This window comes from Sciurus carolinensis, chromosome X (assembly GCF_902686445.1).
Source record: "Sciurus carolinensis chromosome X, mSciCar1.2, whole genome shotgun sequence".
Taxonomy (NCBI): Eukaryota; Metazoa; Chordata; class Mammalia; order Rodentia; family Sciuridae; genus Sciurus; species Sciurus carolinensis.
In genome coordinates this window covers 54,098,523-54,122,411 of record NC_062232.1, presented here as the reverse complement: position 1 = coordinate 54,122,411, position 23,889 = coordinate 54,098,523, and the positions used below count along the sequence as shown (strand labels likewise).

At 36.5% G+C, this 23,889-nt stretch overlaps 1 protein-coding gene across 1 annotated transcript in view; it reads left to right on the top strand.

Moving 5' to 3' along the window:
- Positions 1-849: 849 nt before the first annotated feature.
- Positions 850-23,889, top strand: part of Tex11 (testis expressed 11) — a gene marked incomplete at its 5' end in the record, with an annotated part of 294,023 nt that continues 270,983 nt past the window's right edge. The window contains 4 exons of the mRNA XM_047535242.1: positions 850-883; positions 6,982-7,103; positions 12,199-12,283; positions 18,185-18,264. Of these exons, the coding sequence (XP_047391198.1) occupies positions 850-883; positions 6,982-7,103; positions 12,199-12,283; positions 18,185-18,264 (321 nt within the window). The remainder of the gene's footprint in view (positions 884-6,981; positions 7,104-12,198; positions 12,284-18,184; positions 18,265-23,889) is intronic.

Genomic DNA, 23,889 nt, shown 5'->3' with positions numbered 1-23,889 from the left:
CTTCAAGATCCTGATTTCAATTCTTTTAGATATATACCCAGAGGTGGGATTACTGGATCATTTGGTAATTTAATTTTTTTTTAATTAATTTCTTGTGGATGTACACACATCACTGTGGAGTATTCACATATATACTTTGAAGGTTTAAGATGGTGCTCTCTATGTTGTGAAGACTGGTCTTGAATTTATGGGCTCAAGTTATCCTCCTGCCTCAACCTCCTAAGTAGCTGGGAGTATGAGCATGCACTACCATACTCATCTATTTTTAATTCATGTGTGTGTTGTGGGGGAGGTACTAGAGATTGAACCCAGTGGCACTTTGCCACTGAGCTACACCCCCAGCCCTTTTTATTTTAGTTTTAAGACAAGGTCTCACTAAGTTGCCCAGGCTGACCTTGAACTTGTGATCCTCCTGCCTCAGCCTCCGGAGTTGATGGGGATTACAGGTGTGCACCAAAACACTTGGCTATTTTTAATTTTTTGAGGAGCTCTCTACTGTATTCCACAGCAGTTGTATCATTTTGTGTTCTCACTACTAGTTTGTAGGGACTTAATTTATCCACATCCTTACCAACACTTATCTTTTATTTTTTAGACAGGTATGAGGTGTATGTCATTGTGGTTTTGATTTGTATTCCATGCTGATTAGTGATTTAGAGTATTTTTTCATATACCTATAGGTCACGTTTGTCATCTTTGGAGAAATATTTGATACTTTTCTTTTGCTGTACTAAGTATTGAATTCAGGAGTGTTCTACTTTTCATCTACATCCTTAGCCCTTTTTAAAATTTTTATTTTGAGATAAGGTCTTGCTAAATTGTCCAGGCTGGCCTTGAACTTGTGATTCTCCTGCCTCAGCCTCCCTGGTTACTGGGACTACAGGTGTGTGCCACCATGACTGGCAATATTTGCTACTTTTAAATATTTTCTCTGTCAGAATTCTCATTTTGTTCATGCTTCATTCTTTTGACTTCAGTGAGCATCTTCATGACAGATATTTTAAATTCTTTCAGGTAAATCATATAACTCTTATACTTATTTGGTATGGAGATTTATTTGGTTTTTAGTGGTACTGGGAATTTAACCCAGTGGTGCTCTTACCGCTGAGCCATACCTCTAGCCCTTTTAAGTTTTTATCTTGAGAGAAGGTCTTGCCAAATTACTGAGGCTGGTCTTGAACTTGTGATCCTCCTGCCTCAGTCTCTCGAGTCACTGGGATTATAGGCATGCAGCACTGCATGGTTTGGAGATGTTACAGGGTAGAGGTCCACCATGAACTGAGACAGCCATGGAGGCTCCCCCTTCACCATGATTCTTGAAATTATGACAAAAAGATTTCAGACATGTTGCTCAGAGTAACACACATGAGTTTATTGAAGGAATAGAAAAATAGAAATGGGGATACTCTCAAGGGTGAGAGTCAGTTCTCTCAGAGAGGAGAAAGATGGTGTGCCCCTCCTGCCCTCCAGTTTTATTGCAAGTCCCAGCGAAGTTTCCAGAGAGACCTACCCAGGACCACTGTTTGACTTCCGACCGACAGCATAGGAATTGCACAAACTGCCTCAATGAGAGGTTGGTGTGGTGCTCACAGAGATGGAGTTTTTTAAAAATTTTTTTTAGTTGTAGATGGACATAATACCTTTATTTATTTTTATGTGGTGTTGAGGATCTAACCCAGTGCCTCACATGTGCTAGTCAAGTGCTCTACCACTGAGCTACAATCCCAGCCCTGAGATGGAGTTTTTAAGGAAATCAAGTCTCCCTGTTTTTGCCTCAATTTCCTGTCCCCTTAATCAGTTATCCTTTGAATAGCTCTCAGCAAGTTTTCTTTGTGAGGGTCTTGATGTTTTACTTGTTATTGTGACAGGGAGTTGTGATAGTTTCAGTGATAAAGGAGGGTCCAGACACCTGGTAGGGTATTACAAGATCTTGAAACAGTAGTTTCAGGAAAACAAGTTTTCCTTAAGGGGATATAATTATGTCTGGGGAGATTTTAACACACCAAGTCCCCATCTTCCTGCTATTTATCTGTCAGATAAAGCTCCCTGTGGTTTTCAGTTGCCCTTCATAGTCCTTTCCTGCTTACCCATTCATGAGTGACCAGCTTGTTCCTTTGTTTGGAACATCTTTGTCTGGTTCTTTATTTTCCTTGATTGTTTGTGTTTATGTATTAGACAAAGAAAGAAACTCAGTCTACCTTGACTTGCTTTTTCCATGAGAAAACCCACCAACCAGTCCCACCAGAGATTCTGGTGGCCTCTACCACCGTTTTCCCTCCCCAGAGAGAAGCAGACAGCTGTGGATTTTGTCTGTTTGTTCTGTGCTAAACCAGAGTAGATTGAGGTATGGCACCTACCAGTGCAAGCCCCTGTCTCTTGAGAGACTTATGCATGCTGGACTCACCAGACCTTCAGACTAGAGAGACAGATGCTAATTTTATTTGATTAGTCCTAGAGAAGTTAGGCCATTGGATCCTTTTCTTTCTGTTTTGTTTTTCTTTTTCTTTTCTTTCTTTTTTTAAACAAATTGTTGTTGTTGTTTTTGCAATACTGGGGACAGAACCAAGGGGCACTCTACCACTGAGCTATATCCCCAGGATTTTTTATTTTTATTTTAAATTTTGAGTCAGGGTCTTGCTAAGTTCCCTGGGCTGGAATTGAACTTTGAATCCTCCTGCCCCAGCCTCCTGAGTAGCTGTGGTCACAGGCATGGACCACTACACCTGACTGAGCTAGGATTTTTCACTTGTGGAATTGTATAATTTCTGCTTGTTTGTCATCATCTCATAGGTTAGCCTTCCCTGCATCCTTCCCCAGTTGCCCTCAAGGATAAGGACACTTCTCGGAACCACAACACATTGCTGTGACTAGGTCTCTTAAAACTGTGGTGCAGGCAGTTCCATATGACTTTGCATTATGACTTGCTGCTTGGATTCTCTTGTACCACACCCAGTTTGTCATTTGAGATTGCCTGGGACATTGTATAGAAAAAAGATTATCTTTCTGATCATAGATGGAGACTTTGATTTACAGTGTGATTTTAGTCTGTGTCTAAATGTGTTTGGTTGAGTTTGCTATGCCCTTTAGACACTGTTTTAGATATTTTGGCTGATGTCATTCAAACCAGCCTCTGCAGTCAGAATATTTTTGCTTATGATCAGAGCCATGGCTTAGCATTTTGAATGGTCTTGGTGTATTTTCTATCTCTACTCCTTTTTAGTTGCCTCAGATTATTGACTTGTGACTTGTTCCATGCCCTCCTCAATATAACCAGTGTAGTAAAAAGTCTAGGATTTCAAATCAGAAAGCCCGACTTAGTTCAAATCCTAGCTTACTGCTTTCTCTTCTCTGTGTATTACATTTCAGAAGTCACTTCATTTTGTCAAGTGTCAGTTTCCACTTTTTTTTTTTGTGGTGATGGTGATGGAACTCATAGCCTTGTGCGTGCTTCCACATCTTATAAAAATAAAAATGTCTTCCTTACAGAGCAGATTGAAGATTAAATAAGAATATATCTGGAAAAGCTTTGAGACTGTAAAAACTATGCAAATTTTTATTTTATTTTATGTTTTGTTCTTTCCTCACTAAAGAAGTTGCATATAATCATTGTGACTTGGAGTAGAATCTCAAATTGACCCTTGCAGGTCTTTGAGCTGCTTTGACTTTTGAATGACTGGTTGAGCTGAAGGAGGTCACAGGGAGAGACATGGCAGGGCTGTTGGTAGATTTTTCCATGTTGTAACAGAAACTCCCTTCCTCAAGGACAGGGAAAATGTTTAATTTTCTATTTTATTTTACCTAGAATGCTGTCTACCTAATCAGAATTAATTGGTACTGATTGGCTGCCTCAATGGAGCGACTCCATAGTTTTAACTAGGGTAAATTTCATTTAAACTTAGTAGACTAAATCATGCTGTAAATCAGAATTTATTTCAATAGTCAGGAAGATAATTTAATCATTTTGCCCAAAATGTATGATTTTGCTTGATATAATCTTAATACAGCATGTTGTCTTCATATCTCAGGAGATCACTGCATTTATAGAATCTCTTTTCTGAGCTTCTCCCAAAAGCAAATTGCTTCTTCATAGTGCAACTCTCATTCATCTATGTGATCTCTATTATCTACCTAGCTTTTCTGACTCCATTTTATCTTAAAAGACTGCTATGCTGTTATTGCCTCAGCTGGTGTCAATCAAGTTGCTCTACTGAATGACATTGACAATGTATTTTGAAAGGACCAGAATTATTTCAACAAAATTGAATTGTATAAAACATTAACCACTTAAGAGAACATTCACAAATAAAAATGTCTTTATAGTCATACATACTCTAACAAGGAACTATAATTGGTATTCTACAATAACATCTTAGGATTTTTTAGAAAAGGAACTCAAATTAAAAATTCGTATTGGGTTGGGACTGGGGATGTAGCTCAGTGGTAGAGCACTTGCATAGTATGTGTGATATGGAGCTGGAATTTAGTTCAAGGGCAGAGTGCTTGCCTAGTGTGCTCAAGGCCTTGGGTTTGATCCCAACACTGAAATTTTTTCCCAAAAACTCTGTTTTAAAACAACATTTGGATTTTTAAAAATGTCACCCTGATCCTGTTATCAAGATTTTGAGCAAGGTCTATAATATACGCCCCTCAGCTCAATGTAAGTTTACCTGATCCTGGAAGATTTAAGATATTTTTTTCAGTGCTGGCAATCAGACTCATGGCCTTGAAAATGGTAGGAAGTGCTCTACCACTCCAACCCAAGATATTTTATATGAGTCTTTCCACTAAGTAATTTATGGAAAGAGGGAAGATAGGGGCTTTTCTTTTCATATGATATGTATGTGGTATATTTTGTGGTATATTTTCCCAAATATCTTTGCTCATTCAGTGGGTATTGAAGCACCCATGTACTTCAAAAATTTTTTTTAGTATATTTGAACATACTTTACTTTGTGAAGTCTTTAGTCGAATCTGTTTTCTTTTCTTTCTTTCTTTTCTTTTTTGATACTGGGGATTAAACCCAGGGTGTTCTATCACTGAGCTACATCCCTAGCCCTTTTAATTTTGAAATAGGATCTCCCTAAGTTGCCAAGGCTGACCTCAAACTTGCAATCCTCCTGCTTCAGTTTACTGAGTTGTTGGGATTATAGACTATGCCACTACACCAGACTAGTTGAATCTATTTTCTGACATTTAATTGAAAAACAATTTTTTAGTACTGGGGATTGAACCCAGGGATGCTTAATCAATGAGCACTATCCATAACCTCCCCTATTTTGGGGCGGGTACTGGAAATTGAACCCAGGATCTCATGCATGCTAGGCAGGCACTCTACCACTGAGCTAAATCCCCATCCCCATCAATTCTTTTTTGATTTGTTTTGTTTTTATTTGTTTTTGGTTTGTTATTTGTTGTCTTTTCTCTTTTGGAACTGGGGATCAAACCTAGGCCTTCATGCATGTGCACTTCACCACTGAGCTACATCCTAACCCCTTCTCAATTTTTTTTTTATCTTTATTTTGAGACATGGTCTCACTAAGTTGCTTAGGGCCTTGCTAAGTTGCAGAGGCTGGCCTTGAACTTGTGATTCTCCTGCCTCCCAAGTTGCTCGCAGGTGTGCACCACTGTGTCCAGTGGGAAAAAAATTTTGTGGTTGATTTATTGTCTAGTATAGCAGGTTAAACATTCTCTTTTTTACCAGGTATGGTGTATGCCTGTAATCCCAGCTACTTGGGGATGCTGCGGGTCACAAGGTCAAGGCTGGCCTCAGCAATTCAGTGCAAAACTGTCTCAAAATAAAAATAAAACTGCCTGGGGATGTAGCTCAGTGGTAGAACACTCCTGGGTTCAATCCTTAGTACTGAAAAAAAATCTGTTTGTTGGGTTTGGAGATATAGCTCAGTGGTACAGTACTAGTCTTATATGTGCAAGGCCCTGGGTTCAATCCCTAGCTTCCTACAAACAAAAAAAATCTGTTTTGGCAACTTTAAAAAATCTTTTGGCCTGGAACAGTGGCACACACATGTAATCCCAGCTGCTCAGGAGGCTGAGACAGGAGAATTGCAAGTTCAAAGCCAGCCTCAGCAAAAGAGGTGCTAAGCAACTCAGTGAGACCCTGTCTCTAAATAAAATACAAAATAGAGCTGGGATGTGGCTCTGTGGCCAAGTGCCCCTGAGTTCAATCCCTGGTACCCCCCCAAAAAAAATCTTTTGGAAGGTACTTTTATAGTATTTTTATGAATGTTAATAGTATTCTTTTTTGTTTGATGCTTAGAAAAGTTGTAAGAAATTAGAGACATGTAGCTTATAGAAACTTGTTTTATTTGTTTGAAAAAAACCCTCATTTTTGATAATATGTAGGGCATCAGTTATGATTCTACTTAATCCTTGTTTTTTAAGGAATTCCATGGCCTAGTAAGATTCAGCTATACGGAGGATCTGGAGCTCAGACTGTTTAGAAAATGGTGACATCATTTGTACAGATTCAATAACTGGTTCATGTTGTCTCTAATTGGGCATGTCATTTTTTTCTCATGAAGTAAGGTCAAGATTTCAAAGCCAGCATAAATTAATGTCTGTGTAATGCTTGAAAATATTAATAGTTTTCATTTTTACAGGTCTCCCTTTAGAATTTCTGCTTTCTTATTTTGAAGACATTGTTAACTTGTTTTGTGGTTTTGAAATTACCTATAATAAGATTACTTTTGTGAAGTCAATGCATTTTACTTTTTTGAGAGCGAATGATGATGATTAAGTTTTAAACAAGTGACTCCCAGGGAATACAAATTTTATTTGGACCTTTAGCTAAAAGACACCTTATCTCTAGTTTTTACTCTAAGGATAATTTTAAGTTCCTTCATGCTAAATTCATTTGGCCAAAGATCTAGGAACAAATTTTAAATGATGTTACTTTTAGCCAATGGTCATTTCATAACCATTTCATAACCATTTCATAACATTTATCATTCATTGTTATTTCAGAAATTGTTGAAAACTTGATCATAACAGCTAATTCACCTACCATACCTGAGGTAATTGACAGACTCTTCAAGGACATAGAAAATATCAACAGGGAGTCTATGGCTGAAATAGAGGATGCTCAGGTTGGTATAAAAATAATTTTGTTTACAATTAGTTCTTATGATCCTGGGAGTGAACTATGATAATTTTTGTTGATTCATTATTTTAACTAAGGTACAAGTAAAAATAGTTTTCATGTTTAACCATTGCTGAACATAGAGAAATCTATTTTTGGATTTTAAAGCCTAAAGCATAGGGAAAATAGAGTTTTAGGAACCAAGGGAAATATGTGCTTAAGTTTAATATTTATTATTTAAACTCTTTAGGCTTTAGTTTTCTCATCTTATAAAGGCTAATAATAATGCCTACCTCCCACTGTTGTTGTAAATAATAAACAAAATATCATATATGAAGTTGTACACACATAATAATCACAAAATAATAGTTTTTTTTCCTTGCCCTTTGCAACAAAGTAGGAAACCCCCCAGTAATGGAGAACTCAGTTAAATATATGCCTTTGGGTATGCTTTTGTGTGTGGGAGCAGCTAATTTAAAGAAGGCCTGACTTTTTGGGGGGGTTACTGGGGATTGAACTCAGGAGCATTCAACCACTGAGCCACATCCCCAGACCTATTTTTTATTTTATTTAGAGACAGGGTCTCACTGAGTTGCTTAGCACCTCACCATTGCTGAGGCTGGCTTTGAACTTGAGATCCTCCTGCCTCAGCTTCCCGAGCTGTTGCAATTACAGTAGACATCTTAGTAGATATGAGGTGGTATTTTGGTGAGATTGATTTGTATTTCCCTGATGGTTAATGATGTCTTCGAACATCTTCTCATGTGCTTATCTTTTTTGTAGAAATATCTGTTAAGATTGTTTTCCAATTTTTAAATTGGGCTATTTTTCTTTTCAGCATGAGTAGCTATGAGTAGCAGCATCTTTATGTATTTTAAAGACATATTGCAAATATTTTCTCCTGTTCTGTGGTGTCTTTTCACTTTCTTGATGGTATTGTCCTCTGAAGCAGGAAGTGCTGGGGATTGAACCCAGGGCCTTGTGCTTGCACAGCAAGTATTATACCAACTAAGCTATCTCCCCAGCCCAAGTTTTAGTTTTGATGAAGTCTAATTTATCTATTTCTCTTTCATTGTTTGTGCCTTTGATGTCATGTCTAAGAAGATTTTTCCTAACTCCCGGGACACTTAATCACTGAGACACATTCCCAGGTTTTTTTTTGAGACAGGTTCTCGATAAGTTGCTTAGGGCCTCACTAAATTTCTGAGGCTGACCTTGAATTTACAATCCTTCTTGCTCACACTCCTGAGTAGCTGGCATTACAGGCATGGACCCCATGTCCATCTACAATTGATTTTCTTTTCTTTTCTTTTTTTTTTGGTACTGGTGATTTAACCCAGGGGCACTTTACCACGGAGTTACATCCCTAGTCCTTCATTTTTTTGAGACAGGTTCTTGCTGCATTGCTTAGGACCTCACTAAATTTCTGAGACTCGCCTTGAACTTGAAATCCTCCTATCTCAGCTTCCCAAGTCTCTGGGATTACAGACATGCACCATGGTGCCTGGGTACAATTGATTTTTGTATATTGATTTGTAATCTAAAACTTTAATCACTTTGTTTGTTGGTTTTAATGTCTTTTAATGGATTTCTTAGTATGTAAATCTCTTTAAATTGTAATCTCTCTTCTTGTGCTTAGTTGTTAATGAAAAGATATTATAAGATTCAGTGCCAAGCCAGGCATGGTGGCACATGCCCTTAAACCCAGTGGCTCCGGAGGCTGAGACAGGAAGATCGTGAGTTCAAAGCCAGCCTCAGCAAAAGTGAACTGCTAAGCAACTCAGTGAAACCCTGTCTTTAAATATGCAAAATAGGGCTGGGGATGTGGCTCAGTGGTCGAGTGCCCCTGAATTCAATCTCCTGTATCCCCCCCCAAAAAAGATTGAATGCCAAGAGTCTATTTTATTTCATACAAAATCTACTTGGTTTTGGAAATGGCTTGCATTAATTTTCTTTGTAAAAAGCCTAATTGGTGCATAATTTACTTGTGATTGTTTCATGTACTTGCTGTGTTTATCATTATACATTTATGTAAACAACACAAAACCTGCAATGTAAGTGCTTAATACATGTTTGTTGGACAAATTATGCATTTTGTAACTATGAAATATTTATAGTCATAATTCACCATGTCTTTTCTAATAAAATATGGAAAAATATCAAATTATTTAAAGTCATAAAGTAATAACTTATAGGAAGTTTGAAAAATGGAGAAAAAATCATCTATAATCATACCACTATAATATAGCTACCATAATTTTAATGCATTTTGTTTAATAACTTCTATAATTAAAATTTATGTCACTATAATGACAATATATATGTAATATTTTTTGGCATCCCAAAAGGAAAGTTTTTTCTTTCCCCAACATTTTATTATAAAATTTTTCAAAAAGAAAAACTGAGGTCTAAGGATGTATCTCAGTGGGAACATTTTATGAGGCCCTGGGTTTGATCATGAGTACCTCAAAAAATAAAATAAAACGAACAAAATAAAAGAAAGAATTTTATAGTGGACACCTATGTAACAACCACTTAGATTCTACAGTTGTAAATATTGTATTTCTTCTCCTTTTTGTAGTACTAGAGATTGAACTTGGGGTCTCATGAATACTAGACAGGAGTTCTGCCACTAAGGTGTTATAGTTTGTAAACATTTTACTATATTTGGTTCATCACATGGCCATTTATCTATCAACTCATCTTAATTTTTTGGATGCATTTCAAAGTTAGTTGCTAACATCAATACAATTCCCTACCCACTAATGCTTTGGCATACATATCATTAAATAAAATCCAATATTTTATTGTTTGTGGTAAAATTTACATATGCATATTTTTGTACATTCAATTTTGTGTCTTGCTTTTTCACTAGACACATACTAAACAATCATGTTAAAAACATAGTTTCGGGGCTGGGGAGATAGCTCAGTTGGTTTAGTGCTTGTCTTGCAAGCACAAGGCCCTGGGTTCGATCCCCAGCACTGCAAAAAAAAAAAAAAAAAAAAAAAACCACAAAAACAGTTTCTATGACCACTATTTTAAATAGCTGGATAATATTTCATGAAGGGGATTTATTATATTTAATTTACATATTTATTATGGGATATTTATAGTGTTCTTAATTTTTCACTTATAAATAATGATATGAGGAACATTGTTAAGTGCAAAGATTATCACTACACATTTTGAACTATTTTCTTAGCAACTCAGAAAAGCAATTGCTAGGACAAAAGATAAGAAATTTTTTTGTCTCTCTTTACATATTGCCAAATTGCTTTCCAAAATGCCAAAAAGTTACCTTCTTTAAGATATTTTAGTTTGAATATTCATTTTTCCCTCCTAAATACCTCAAACCACTTGTTCCTCTGGGAAATTTGGAGTCAAATAATTCCACGTATTTAGTGATATAAATGTAAAGTCATTAGATCAATATGACATAGGGATACCATGTGAAAGGGATGAAGATGGGCATGAAAATTAGCCCCAGAATAGTAACTGAAATGACAACCATGCTAAAGAAATCGTCTGTTTAGTAGTTGAGCACTTGCCTGGCATGCATGAGGTCCTGGATTTGATTCCCAGTACTGCCCCTGTCAAACAAATTGTTTAAATGGAACTCATCAGAAAAATGTGAAACTGTAGGTGAGAAAAGTGGTGCTGGAGTAAAGACTTAAAATATAGGCTATGGATGTAGCTGTGTGGTATAGTGATTGTCTAGCATGTGCAAGGCCCTGGGTTTGATCCTTAGTACAGAAAAATCATTGCATCATTGTTGTAAATAAATTGTTTTGTTTTATTTATTTATCAATGTCATATTACTACCAATATATTTATTATAAGGTAATGATGTATAGCTTCTGTCATAGTCACCATAGCACCTTGTGTGATTTAAGCCAAGTTTTTGTATGCCTTTTTGATTTCAGGTAGTAGTTTCATCCAGGACCAATTAGTGTTTTCAGAAGTCTTTGTCAGAAACCAACCTATCACCAATTACATATGTTTTGTGTCTTGAATTTTTCCTGAAACACTGTGAGTGTGATTTAGTTTGTATTCAGTTGACTAGATTCCACCTGATAGAAAAAATAAACCCCCAAAGAAACTTTGTCCCCAGAATAAAACATAACAAAACAACAAATTCTGTTTTTTGAATGAGTAGTCATTATTTAGCATTTTGGTAAGTATTATACTGGCTATATAATTTATATAAGACATGATATTTGCTATTAAGGAGCCTAGTTGGAAATAAGAATAAAAACTGAAGTAAAGAATAGGACTGGGGCTGTAACTCAGTAGTGAAGCACTTGCTTAGCATGCATGAGACCCTGGATTCAATCCAGGGGGGAAAAACCCACAAAGCATTAATGATAAAAAGTAGCAAATTTACAGGGCATGGTGACGCATGCCTGTAATCCCAGCAATTTGTTGGGAGGTTGAGGCAGAAGGATTGCCAGTTCAAAGCCAGCCTCAGCAAAATCCAGGTGCTAAGCAACTCAATGAGACCCTGCCTCTAAATAAAATGCAAAATAGGGCTGGGGATGTGGCTCAGTGGTTGAGTGCTCCTGAGTTCAATTCCCAGTACTCCTCCCTGCAAGAACGTACCAAATTTACTGCTAAATTGTATGACTCTTAATAAGTATAAGAAACAAAGAAAAATGTTAGGGTGAGGAGTGGGGGTGTAGCTCAGTGGTAGAACACTTGCCTGTCATTCTCAAGATCCTGGGTTCAACCCCTAGTAGCGCCAAAAATAAAAAAAGGTAGAGATCGATGTAAACTATAGTATTGCTGAAAGCTTCATGGATTTTGCTGGTGAAACTGAAATGGATTTCAGTTACATGTAGGGAGGAAGTGTATCAGGTAAAGCCAACAGTATGAATAAAGATACATTGATAGGAATGGACAGATTGTGTTTGTGGGACAGTAAAATAATTCCTCTCAATAATAGGTAAATTTTGGTGGGGAAGAGGTAGAATGAGATTAGATTATATAGGGCCTGGAAATAACTCACAATAACTACATAAGCATAAAACATACAAGAAAAAAAATAATGTTGAATGTGGATGGTATCTTAACTGGCTAAAGAAATCTTTCTCTTTGTCCAGATTGAAGAAATGGCAGTAAACCTGTGGAACTGGGCAGTTACCAGGAGAGTAAGTTCGTTTATGAGTGAAAAGCAGACAGCTAAATGTACGTATGTATACATTTTGTGACTCATTTTCAAGAGTATTCTTACTATACATTAGGTAGTGTTCCCACGATTTGAATAATGTTTTGACCACTTCTAGGAAATTTGTTAAAAGACAACCAAACAAAATAATGCATAAGCATTTTTTTTTGCATAAGTATTTTTTAAGCAAATAGCTTCACTCAGTTTTATGATTTTTCAGAGGTTAGCTCTTTATGAGTTTGTGGATATAACGACTAGACAGTCTAGAGGGGAACAATAAGAATGATTAAAGCATGGGAAAAGGAAAACTGGAGGGAATGTGAAAGGACACAGATTATTTCCCATTGGAAAATAAATGATCAAAATCTTCAGGATACTGAAGGACCATTGAATAGTTTCCCCTCTCCATTAATAAAAGATTGAAAATTGTTGCAGTGTGAGGGATTTAAATTTTTAACATTATAAAGAATACTTTCCTCAAGAGGTAGGTTGATAAACATTGGAACAAATTACTGAAAGAACCTGAAGATTCTTTCTACCTCCACAGGTAAAAAACAAGAACAATAACTACAAAACCAAAATCCCAAACCAGATTCATCTTCTTGGATGATTTGAATGTAGTTCACTCTCTGATAAAGTTCTAGTGTTTTGGCTAAATGAGCAAGGTCTAGTGTGCTGACAGTTATTGTTTTTTCAACAAGGATAGTGATAGCAAATGGATTTATGAAAGTATATTGTCCCAATATACAGGATACATGAGGCAATGAATCAAAGGATGGATCTCTACTTCTTGACTTTGTGAAAAAAAATGACTTGTTTGTATGCAATGAATAGAATTTATTACGAAGTATTTATCTTTGTGAATATAAACAAAGCTGTATATAATTTTGTTGTAGTTATAGAGTAATTGGTGGTTAATAGAATTGATAATATGCTTACTCATGACTTACTCCTCTATTAGGATATTTAAAGAACAATTCTCTCTCTTTAAGATATATGTCAATATCATTGCTCCCAGCAATTCTTAGATTCTGAGCTATGGAGAGGGAAGAGTTAGGATTTATCTGTAGGAAAAAGTTAGTACATAGGTGAATAGTGTGATATTAAATACATTCTTTTGGTTTTTTTTGTACCAGAGATTGAACCCAGGGGCACTTAACCTCTGAGCCACATCCCCAGCCCTTCTAATTTTTTAACTTTGAGCCAGGGTCTCTCTTAAGTTGCTTGGAGCCTCACTAAATTGCTGAGGCTGGGTTGAACTTGCAATCCTCTTGCCTTCACCTCCTGAGCTGCTGGTATTATAGGTGTGTGCCACCATGGCCAGCAAAATACATTAATTTTTGATTCAGATATCAGGGATATGGTAGATAAAGTGGGTGCTGCACTTTAACCCTAAGATCTTTCCCAGTGTATTGTCCCACTTCATATATCAGTTCTTCTTTTTTTTTCTTGGTACTGGGGATTGAACCCAAGGGCGCTCTTCTACTGAGCTACATCCCAAGCCCTTTTTAAAAAAATACTTTTATTTATTTTATTTTTATATGATACTGAGGATCAAACCCAGTGCCTCACACATGCTAGGCAAGAGCTCTACCACTGAGCTATAACCCCAACCCCAAGTCCTTTTTATTTTGAGACATGATCTCACTAAGTTGCCCAGGCTGGCCTTGAACTTGTTATCCTCCTGCCTTAGTCTTCCAAGTCACTGAGATTGAAGGCATGTGCACTGCACCCGGCTTCATGTGTCAGTTCCTCCTCAGATATTTGGGTGCTTGTTATATGTATAGTGCTTTTTTGGGGGGAGTGGGTAACAGAGATTGAACTCAGGGCCACTCGGCCACTGAGCCACATCCCTAGCTCTATTTTGTATTTTATTTAGAGACAGGGTATCTTCGAGTTGCTTAGTGCCTCGCTTTTGTGAGGTTGTCTTTGAACTCGTGATCCTACTACCTCAGTCTCCCAAGCTGTTGGGATTATAGATGTGCAGCACCTCGCCTGGCAAGTGCTTTTTTAATACAGCGGAGTAATAGTATGTAGTGCGACAAACCTTCAATTTAGATTTTATATATATATATATATATATATATATATATATATAAAATATTACTTTGTCTCAAAAATAAATTCAGTGTGCCTGTGCCTGGATTATGTTCTGTGATTAAATAATTCATCAACATTCAACTACTTTTTTTATTATTTGAAAGAATTATGGAATTCTGACATGGAATCATTAACAGACATAGGAAAACCTGAAGTAGAAGAATGACTTGTAAATTCTAGTTTTAGACCTGTTGCATTTGCAGCAACAGGGGAGATGTGAAACTTTACCTTGTGAGAAACATCTGAACTGAGGCTGTAGCTTTGGCAATTATTTACATGAAGGTGATAGTTGAAGCTACAGGAGTAATTGGTTCTCTGTGGGGTAAAATAAATAGCAGTGGTTCTTAAATATTGGTATAACCTGAAATTAACTGCAAAACCTCTTAGAAATACAGATGCCTAGTCCCTACCATTGGTGATTTTGATTCACGTGGGTTCAGGATGAAATCTGGGCATGTCTATAATATGAAAAAAATTCTCATGCATTGCCATGCCCACCAAATTTTAAGAACCAATACTATTGAGAAAAAAACAGAGCAGTGAGTTTTATCTTCCTTTGGTACTGGGTACTTTTGAACACAGAGCCTCATGCATATGAGGCAAGTGCTCTACTATTGAGCTGCATCCCTAGCACTTTTGATTTATTTTCAGACAGGTTTTTGCTAAATTACCCAGGGTGGCCCCAAACTTTTGATCCTTCTGCTTCAGATTCCTGAGTAGCTGAGATTTCAAGTGTGCTCTGCCAAGCCCAGTGATTAGTGAGATTTTAAAATTTGAATCTTCCAGTTAAGCACTGAGAATAAAAAGAACAAGGATAGGGCTGGGGAGAAAGCTCAGTCGGTAGAGTGCTTGCCTTGCAAGCACAAAGCCTTGGGTTTGATCCCCAGCACTGCAAAAAACAAACAAACAAACAAACAAAAACAAGCAAACAAACAAAAAAACAAGGATAGAAGACCTAAAGGAATGATTAAAAAAAAATTCCTAGAGACTTGTTACCCATTTATTCCTTTTTGGGTCATCATACCATGTTATGAGAGGTACTAGGTGAAAGGAACAAGGTAAGACTCCAGAACAGAAAAACTATGGAAAAAATTATGTTTGAGGATCTAGGAAGTAATGGGTTAACACTAAACAAACAATACTTCTTTTAGTTTGCTTTTTCATCACTGTGACCAAAACACCTGACAGAAACAACTTAGAGAACGAAAAGTTTATTTGGGATTCAAAATTTCAGAGGTCTCAGCCTATGGATGGGTGACTCCATTGCTCTGGGCCCAGGGTGAAGCAGAAAGAACATCATGGGGGAAGGATGCAGTGGAGGGAAGCTTCTCCCTTCATGGCAGCAAGGAAACAGAGAGCTGGAGTTGGAAAGGGGCCACAAGGAAGATGCACCCTCCAGAGCACACCCCTAGTCACCAACCACCTCCAGTAAACCCCATGTGCCTACAATTATCACCCAGTCAATTCATTCAAACTAGGATGGACTGATCAGTTCATAGCTCTCATAATCCAATTATTTTGCCTCTGAATATTCCTGCATTAAGAAAAGATTTTGGGGGACACCTTATATCTGAACACTGACAAAATAAAACATTAATGAATCCCAGAGAGTATAACACTGTTTGTCTAAAGTCAATTTAAATGTCAGACTATGGATATTGGCAGAACAGAGTAAGACAGATGTTTGAAGTAGTCATCAGGAAACACCTAACCAACATGTTTATAATAACAAAAGGTCAAAGAACATATTGGTAAGACAAGAATAGAGCAACAACGACAAAGAAAACATCTTTATTTTAAAGTAGCATTTTGTTTCAGCCTCAGCTGTCTTTGGTTTGAAGGCATATTTGCAATCAGTATAAACACCTGGATCTTGAATGTGAGGATGGGACCAAAGTTCTTAGACGAAGCAATATCCTGCACAGGAATATTGCTTAATGCTGAACTAGGATGGCTCAGGGCAAGAGGGTAGTATTTTTCAAAAAGGTCATGGTCATTGTGAGATGTTGCTGTGAAATCAGGGAAGGTGGTTTTTGGAAATACAGGTTCAGTGAAGTGATATGGATGCAAAACAGATCAAGTAGCAAGAAAATAGAGATATTGGATAGACAATTCAACTCAATAAGTTTGGCAATGAAGAAGAGGAGAAATGGGATGCAATCTTGAAACAAATGGGGTCAATTTTTTTTTCAATGTGGGAGTGGAGAGAGATGGGTATAATTGAAGATAGAGGGGAAGAAGTAAATTGAGAGGGTGGTAACTGAAGATACCTTTAGAGAGGGGAAATAATTGAGAGTTCAGGACCTGGAGAATATTGAACAATTAGTACACTTCGATGAAAGAAAATATTGAACTGGGGTTGTAGCTTAGTGGTAGAGTGCTTGCCTAGCATGTGTTGAGGCACTGGGTTCAATCCTTAGCACCACATATGAATAAACAAATAAAATGAAGGCTCATCAATGACTAAAAAATATTTTTTAAAAAATGAACTATTTTCAAAACTGGAAATTCAAGTCAGTATAAATATCTGATTAGACATAATTTTATCAAATGTGTTTTTAGAACAAAATAATGGGATTAAGAGATGAATAGCTTTTAAAACTCATGATGGGCAGTTAAAATCTGACTACTTCAATTGCCCTGTAATTTCAGCTGGGCAGATAATCTCTTTTATGATGGAATGTAGAAAGGTTATTAGCATAGGAAAAATGGCTACCAGGATCTCACATAAAGGTGATTAGTTCAATTGTAGGTGAAGTCATTTTTAAAAACTTAAAGATGATTTATAATGAAGTAAACTATAGAAATAAAGAGGTTATACCTGTTATCCCAGCTACTTGGGAAACTAAGGTAGAAGTATTGCAAGTATGAGACCAACCTGGTCAGCTTAGTGAGACCCTGTCTCATTATAAAAAATAAAAAGGGCTGGGGATGTAGCTTAGTGGTAAAGTGCCACTAGGTTCAATCCCCAGCACTGAAAAAAAAAAAGTTAAAATTATTCAGACTTGACTGTTTACCTATTTTCAGGGAAATGATCTGTATAATGAAGCCATCTCTATTTTCTAAATTATGCTTCAAGAACTTTAGTGTCATCTGAGAAAATGCATACTTAGAAAGTGTCTCGTTTTAGGAGAAGAATCTAAAAGTATCCTGATATCAAGAGATTTTGTCAAATGTTGAATAAGTCTAGATTCTAGTTAGAATTATTCTTTTTTCAGCATGGTATGTACAAGAGTATCTTATGGAATCAGTATCTTCAGTGTGTTTAGGACTTACAATGAACAGAAATTAAAAATTGAGAATTAAATATGTTTCTGGAGCATTAAGCAAATGATTCATTGGGTAAGTATCAGATCATTTGGTTTTGAAATTGATTATTTAAGAAGTCCTTTAAACTTCTGATTTTGGGGCCGGAGGTCTAGCTCAGTGGTAGAGAATTTAGCATGCATGGTGCCCACTGTTTAACCCCTGACACTGCAAAAAACAACAACAACAATAAACACCAACGAACGAATATATATTTTGGTGGTACTGGGATTTGAAACTAGAAGCGTTCTACTCATGAGCTACATCCTCAGCATGTTTTTTGAAAATGTGCTTTAAGGCAGGGTTTCCCTAAATTACTGAGGCTGGCATCGACCTTGCAGTCCTCTAGCCTCCCAAATCACTGGGATTACAGGCATGTGCTACCATGCCCAGGTGCAGACTTTTTTAAAAACAACAAAATTGGCTTCACTTCAATCATCTTTCTTCTTCATAGATGTATATAAAAGGAGAATGAATGTTTTGTTTTTAATGGGTATCTAATTACTGTTTTGCAGTATGTCATGTTGCTTGCAAGTTGGCATGTATGTGTGAAGTCTCAGTTGCTTCAGAAGAAGCTATACAAAGACAGATTTTGGTAAGTCCTAGTTAATTGAGGAGAAAGTGTAGATGAAATGAGGTAATTGTTACTCCTATGAAAATGGTTGAAGTTCATGTAAAACTGGAGGGGGTTGAAACCTTTATTGCTAATGATGTTCCTTCTGTCATCGGTATATCTATTACAGTTAAAAATCTGAGCAGTTCTATATTTGTTATTACAGTGATTCAGTAAACTAAATATTGATTTGCAAATCTGGATTTATGAATTACTTTTTGCTTTTATGACCTCTAACTTTTTCTTTTCTTTCTTTCTTTTTTGATGGTAGTGAGGTGTACTGGGGATTGGATTGATCCCAGTGTGCTCTACCACTGTGCTGCATTTCCAACCCTTTTTTGGGGAGTGGAGTACCAGGGATTGAACTCAGAGGCACTCAACCACTGAGCCACATCCCCGGCCCTGTTTTGTATTTTATTTAGAGACAGGGTCTCACTGAGTTGCTTAGCACCTTGCTGTTGCTGAGGCTGTCTTTAAACTTGTGATCCTCCTGATTCAACCTCCTGAGTCGCTGGGATTACAGGCATGCACTACTGTGCCTGGCTCCCAGCCCTTTTTATTTTTATTTTCTGTGAGACAGGATCCCACTAAATTGGTGAGGCTCTCCTTGAATTTATGATCCTCTAGCTTCAGCCTTCCCAGTAGTTGAGAGTATAGATCTGTGCCACTGTGCCTGGCCTATTACCTCTAACTTGATAGAGTGTCAGTTTCTCCATCCAAGGGAATGGTATTATTTAGGCTTAGAAGAGTTTTCCTAATGCAAATTTTGAACTACTAAATAAGTAAAGAAAATATTACATGATTTTGTTTTTCCACATTTTTTCTTTTTTGAGATGGAGTCACATTATTTGATCAGTCTGGCCTAAAACCCCTGAACACAAATGATCCTCCTGTCTTAGCGTTCAAGGAGCTGGGACTACAAGTGTGCCTCATTGCACCCAACAAGAGTGCAGGATTAGAAGTCTCGAGACCTAGATTTGAATTCCATTTCTGTGACTTACTAGCTATGTGACGTTGGAAGACTACTTAGTTTTCTCACTTGTAATGTGAATTCCTTAAATTCTGGATTCTGAGGATTGCATCCTCCTGGTAACATTTGAAATATAGTCCTCTGTCCAGTCTGTTCTCTGTTTCCTGTGAACTGGTAGTAAGAGTGTTATAGGGTTAAAATTATGTTTTCTTTTTTGGGGGGGAAGTGCTGGATAAATTAAAATGGGCAGGTAAATATACAATAGACAGACCATATATTTGCCCATGTGGATACAATGACAACCACCTGAAAAATCCATATAGTATGTCATAGAATAAAGCTGGGTTGAATATGGGGTTCATCTTGTGTTTCCATGTTTTGTCAAAATGTAGTCACTGTAATGTCCCTAAACAGTTATATTTTGTTCAACTTTTCTAAATTTTTTTTCAGTGGGAGGGTCAGTCTGAATCAAACTATTCTATTATGTTTTCTCCTCTTGCATTTCTATTTTAAAAATTAATTAAGGGCTGGGGTGTAGCTCAGTGAGAGTGCTTGACTAGCATACTGAAGGTCTTGCCTTGGATCTTTAGCATCACAAAAATAAATATTTTCCCACCAATAATACATATGTATATTTATGTGAAATTAATTTTTCAGAAAAGTAACGAGAGTAATAAAAAACAGCAGTTTTCTGCTCAATCCCCCTCTGTCTCCTGTCTTGTTCCCTGGAGGCAATAACATATTTTCAGTGGAAAAATATTTTTCCCAGTGTTTTTTTTGGAGGGTGATACTGGGGATTGAACTCAGGGGCACTTTACCACTGAGCCACATCACCAGCCCCATTTTGTATTTTATTTAAAGACAGGGTCTCACTGAGTTGCTTAGCACCTCACCATTGCTGAGGCTGGCTTTGAACTCGTGATCCTCCTGTCTTAGCCTCCAAGCTGCTGGGATTACAGGCGTGTGCCACTGCGCCCGTTTCCCAGTGTTTTAAAACTGTATGCATGCATACATTTTTTTCGTGGTCCTGGGGATGTGACCCAGGGCCTTTTGCATGCTTGGCAAGTACTCTACCACTAAACTACACCCTCAGCCATAAAACAGTATTTTTATTATGGAGAAGCTCAAACATACACAAAACTCAGGTAAGATAATTACAGTGATTTCCTCATTCACTCAACTAGAATAATCCTCTACTCATGGCCATTCATTTCTTCTATATTCTCCAACAACAACCTCTTGGCCCCACTGGATTATATTAAAGCAAGTCCAAAATGTATAATTTTGCCCATAAATATGTCAGTATGTGACTCAAAAAGATATCTTTTTATTCAACAGATCCAATACCTATTATACCTTATAAAACTTAACAAAGTTTTCCTAAAATCATTAAACATTCAAATCCACGACCCCCTGCCCTGAGCAGGTTAGAGAACCAACTCATTATTCTGAAAACTATTGAATGAAGAGCAGTAATCAAGCATTTAGTTTGTCTTTTTTGTACAAACCATATTTCAGGATAACTAAGTTAATGAGGGCGTTTCTCTCTATTCTAGTTATTGAACAAAGAAAGAATGTAGAATTAGAATATCCAAACCCTTAAGTTGGTTTCTTAGAATCAGAATCAAAGAAGATCCTCACCTTGTATTTTATTAATATGTCTCTTTCAATCTTCACATTTCCTCTGTTTTTAAATAAAAAATATATTGAAGAACAAATTTATTTGTTGAAGAAGCCAAGGTGTTTGTCCTGTAAAATTTTTAAAATTCTGGATTCTGATGAGTGCATCCTCCTGGTATCATTTGAAATATAGTCCTCTGTCCAGTCTGTCCCCTGTTTCCTGTGAACTGGTAGTTAGATCAAAAAACTAGTTTTGATTCAGATTTGAATTTTGTCAGAATAATTTATATGTGGTATAGTATACTTTCATCAGGAAGCACTAATGCCCACCTATTTCTCTTTTTTTTTGTTCTCTTAGTGCCTTTTGATGATTAGTGTCTCAGATTTGATATTTCTGTAGGGATTTAGATATTCTAATTCTAATTCTGTGTTCATTCTTTGTTCATTAACTGAAATAGTTAATTCTATTGGGGTAAAGTGTAGTTTGTATAGAAAGATAGACTAAAGGCTTAACTCTTGCTCTTTAGTAGTTTTCAGAATAATGAGGTGGTTCTCTAACATCTTAAACAGTAGCAATATATATATTTAAATAATAATTAAATATATTCAATATATATATTTAAATTTTGTGCTGGGAATTGAACCCAGGACTTTGTGTATGCTTAACATGCACTTTACCACTGAGATACACTTCTAGCCCCAAGTAAGTTTTTTAAAAAAAATATATCATTATGGTCTGCATGCGGCCCTGGGTTCAATATCCAGCACTCCTACCCCCCAAATGGTCATTATGAATCTGTAGATTTTAATGTATCTAATGAATTTCATTCATTTATAGTTATTTTTATTGATGCATGTTGCTCTATCTTTGACCTACTGATAGGAACCACTTGAAGTGGTTCTCAATCCTTCTGATATGACCCCAGTAGTTCAATAGTTTTTTGAAATTTCTAATATGACAAGATTCCAGCCTCATCTGATATAATTCCTTTCTGGACCTGGAATCAGTCATTCCTCCAAATAGCATTCTTTCCTCAATAGAAATTCTTAATTGGGCATGGTGGTACATTTCTATGATTCTGGTAACTCAAGAAACTGAGACAGGAAAATCACAAGCTTAAGGCTGGCCTCAAGATAGAAGCTAAAAAGGGCCAAGGATGAAGTTCAGTGATACAATGCTCCTGTGTTCAATTCCCAATAATGCCAATATATATTTATGAATTGAACACAGGAGCACTGTACCATGAGCCATATACATATATATATTCATTCAGTACTGGGGATTGAACCCAGGGTGCTCTACCACTGAGCTACATCCCCAGCCCTTTTTATTTTTTATTTTGAGATAGAATCTCACTAAGTTGCCCAGGCTGGCCTCCAGCTTTCAGTCTTTCTGCCACAGCTTCCCAAGTAGCTGGGATTACAAGCATGCACCACCGTACCTGTCCATATTTTTGAAAAAAGAAAATACATGAGTTCATACTTAAATATTCAAATGCTATTTAATATTATAGCAGTTTACTTAGCTACCTTGATTTTTTTGTTTGTATATATTTTAATGCCTTATAACCTTAATATAATGAACAATTTATTTCATCATAAAATATATATTTATAATAGTTTCAGAATATAGCAATATCAACATTATCAAATAATGTGATTTCTGAAAATTTAATGATTATTTTTCTTTTTTGTGATGGGGATTGAACCCAGGGTCTCATACTTGGCTAAGCAGACACTCTACCACTAATCTACACCCCTAGCCCTATAATTTTTCACATTTCTTTTATTTTCAGAATATATTCCATCAGTCAAAATGTGGTTTTAATATTATTAAAATACTCTTTTTAAATGTTTTGACTCAGGAGGCTGAGGCAGAAGGTTTTTCACCTGAGTTCAGGAGTTTGAGACTGGTCTGGGCAATATAATGAGACCCCCCTTCCTCAAAAACCAAAAAAAGAATTACTTGAAATAATTCATTTCTTTATGATTGTGTCTTCAACTTGATAATTAGGTCAATTTGTTTCAGTTTACTGATTTTTACTGATTAGTTTTACTGATTATTTTTTCCAGTTTGATTAATTTTTTTATAATTTTGAAAGATTAACATGATTCCAAAGATAATCTACTTAATAAAATTTATTTAAATATTCGAGCTTATTTGTCTGTCCCCTCCACTCTGTTTGCTCTTTCTCTTTGTAGATAATCATTTTATTTTGTTGTCATTTTAAAATGTAATAAAACAGGTATATATTAATATTCTTTTTTTCAGTGCTGGGGATTGAACCCAGAGCCAGACAAAAAGCTCTACCACTGACCTGGAGCTCCAGTCCCAGTGCATAACTCATATCTAACCACCTCTAGTTTCTTAGCTAAATTGTAGCATTCATGTGTATTCTTCTCCACCTTTTTCCCCCACTTAACAATTGAATGTTACTTGCTAGGATTACTCTGTAGCAGTATATAGATATTTCTCACTTTTTATTGCAGTATTTGGGATTGAACCCATGGGTCCTCTACCACAGAACTATATTCCCAGTCTTTTTAAAATTTTTAAAAAATTTTTGAGACAGGGTCTCCCTAAGTTGGAGAAGTTGACCTTGAACTTGTGATCCTCCTTCCTCAAACTTGAGTCTCTAGGATTTCAGGCACGTGCCACCACACCTGACACTTCCTACTTTAAATAGCTATGTAGTATTCAATTGATGCATGTACTTTATTATATTCAACTGGAACTCCCCTTGATGAATATTTGGATGCTACAGTGAATTGCCTTGTACAATTAAAAGACAATTACTTGTAACCATTTCTGTTTTCATTTTCATTGCTACCTCCAAGGGTAGAGTGCATGCTTTGCATGTGCAAGGTCCTGGGTATAATTCCATGTATCTTTTAAAAAAAGTTTTTTAGTTGCAGATGGACACAATGTCTTTATTTATTTATGTGGTGCTGAGGATGAAACCCAGTGCCCCACCACTGAGCCACAACCCCAACCGTAATTCCATGTCTCTTAATCA